The 2,270-nt window shown below is 27.4% G+C and overlaps 1 protein-coding gene across 1 annotated transcript in view; it reads right to left on the bottom strand.

Moving 5' to 3' along the window:
- Window positions 1-1,156: 1,156 nt before the first annotated feature.
- LOAG_18685 (cathepsin F) overlaps window positions 1,157-2,270 on the bottom strand; it is a gene marked incomplete at both ends in the record, with an annotated part of 2,926 nt that continues 1,812 nt past the window's right edge. The window contains 4 exons of the mRNA XM_020451348.1: window positions 1,157-1,256; window positions 1,452-1,506; window positions 1,688-1,922; window positions 2,009-2,167. Of these exons, the coding sequence (XP_020304877.1) occupies window positions 1,157-1,256; window positions 1,452-1,506; window positions 1,688-1,922; window positions 2,009-2,167 (549 nt within the window). The remainder of the gene's footprint in view (window positions 1,257-1,451; window positions 1,507-1,687; window positions 1,923-2,008; window positions 2,168-2,270) is intronic.

The raw sequence follows: 2,270 nt of genomic DNA, 5'->3' as shown, positions 1-2,270 counted from the left end.
GATATGACATAGTAAACTTCCAAACGTTTAACCAACAACTTAAAACATATCGAAGTACAATGAATTCAGTAATCAGTATTTCATTTTTTGTAAAGGTGAAGTCGATTGATTCAACACGTTGTCACAGATGACCAAAATAAATAACATCTGAAGAATGAAGAGGGCGATTTTTCGTGGAACAAAAGAATTCTGTGAATTTTGTTTGTTTGAAATGCACCCAGGATTGATGGACTAAATGTTATAAGAAAAATTGAAGTGTAAGAGAATAAAAATGAATAAACAAAGGGAGTGGACAGATTTCCATAATATCCACAATTATTGCTAAACTTTCTTCAATGCTTTCTTCTTTTTATCTTGGATAGCCTGCAAATGTTGTCAATTCATACATTTCATTGATTTAATTAAAGGATATCCGAGTGAGGATAGCAATGATTTAATAAGCCAAGAATACTTCATTTAGATGTATTTTTTTTTTTTGATTTTTTATTTTGGAGAAGATGGTTGATGGGTAGAAAATGAGTGTAAGAGAGTTATTCCACTTAACATAAATTTACTGAATTCAGTTTTTTCTTTCCTTTTTTTTCAGTGGATGCTGAAAAAGGGCAAAGTTGAAAGTTATGGAATATGAATAAAGTAAACTGGACATTATTGGGTTAGATGAGGTGACGAAAGTTTTTTTTTTTTTTAAAGAAATATTAAGTAAATGTATAGGAGTACTTATGTTAAATTGAATTTTTATGGAATTAATTTTAACAATGTCATTTCTTGTTATAATTCTATCAACAGAATGAATTGCATAATTAATAAGTTTTTATAATACGGAAAATTATGGAATTTAAATTTTATGAAATGAGAAATTTCACTTTTTATTTTTTTCAATTTATTTTTCCTTTCTTTCCATTTTATCTTTATTGATATGATTATGTATAGTAGCATTCGAAGAATACAATGATGCTTAAAAATGAATTTTGTAGCATTTACGAAGCAATAATTCAAATTTTAGAATAAGCCTTTTATTCAAATATGCAATATTCGTGATATATGAAATGATAACAGATAAGACTGATAAAATATTTTTCCTTTCATTTATTCAATTCTAATAATGCTTTAAAGGAATAAAAAAGTATTAGCAACAAAATTTCATATCGTCCTTTTCTCACTCGAAGATTGGTATTGCCGAAGAACGACCAATACCGCACATAAATACTCCAGCACGAATATAACCGTATCCTTTTTTACCCCATGTTGGACCCCAACTATAACATTAATGATAATGATATGATAGACAAGCATAATTAATTAAAATATAATTTATGAATATAATATAGTAAAAGATTATTTTGATATTTCTATCTCGAATCACTGATATCGTTTCTATTATTGGAATAAATTCAAAAGAAAAAGAAAAATTTTCATTTTTAAAAATAAATTTTGTTAAAATTTTGGTATACCTATTTCTGATGATAAAATATTGTTTGCCGTTATGAACACCATAACCAACCGCTACTACCGCATGATTTACATATTGACCAGCATTTGGACATTGTGGATTATCATAAATACCGAAAAATGAAAATTATGAAATTTATTCAATCTATTAATATTTTTAAAATTATTTACTAATCATATTCCTTCATCTACATGAATTTTTTTTTAATTTCCTTAATTTTTCCAACAAATAACTTACCACCTCGATAAGCGACAAAGTCTGGTTTTGATGCATGCAATGATACAGCAACTGGTCCATACAATGCTAACACTTTTTTGAGAATATCTTCATTATTATAAGGTAAATAAATACCACCAGCCAATTTAGCTTTTAGAAGACCTGGTATTCTTCCTGGACATGAAATACTATCAGCCTCTTTATATGGATAATATTTATCGGTTGTAACACCATTCTCAGCAACCCAATTCAAAACCTGAAAATCATTTTCATTACTTATTTCAGCATTAATCATTCATTATAGATAATAATTAAGAAATTAATAATACAATTTTCATATACCTGGACGTCATTTCCGCCTTTGCCATCACATTTTTCCATTCCACTACAATCCATTACCTGCTGTACTGATAGTCTTGGAGCTCGTTTTTTATTTCTAAGAGTAATATACATTTCGAGCGTTGATAATGCCGAGAAAATAAAACATACTTGACAGCGACCCTAAAAATAGAAACATATTTAGTAGTGACCACAAAAATTTCAATTCATATATGTATATATATATATTTATATATAAAATATTATTTCATGCATAAGCAAAAAC

The sequence above is a fragment of the Loa loa genome (assembly GCF_000183805.2).
Source record: "Loa loa unplaced genomic scaffold supercont3.443, whole genome shotgun sequence".
Lineage (NCBI taxonomy): Eukaryota > Metazoa > Nematoda > Chromadorea > Rhabditida > Onchocercidae > Loa > Loa loa.
This window is presented reverse-complemented; position numbering and strand designations above follow the sequence as displayed.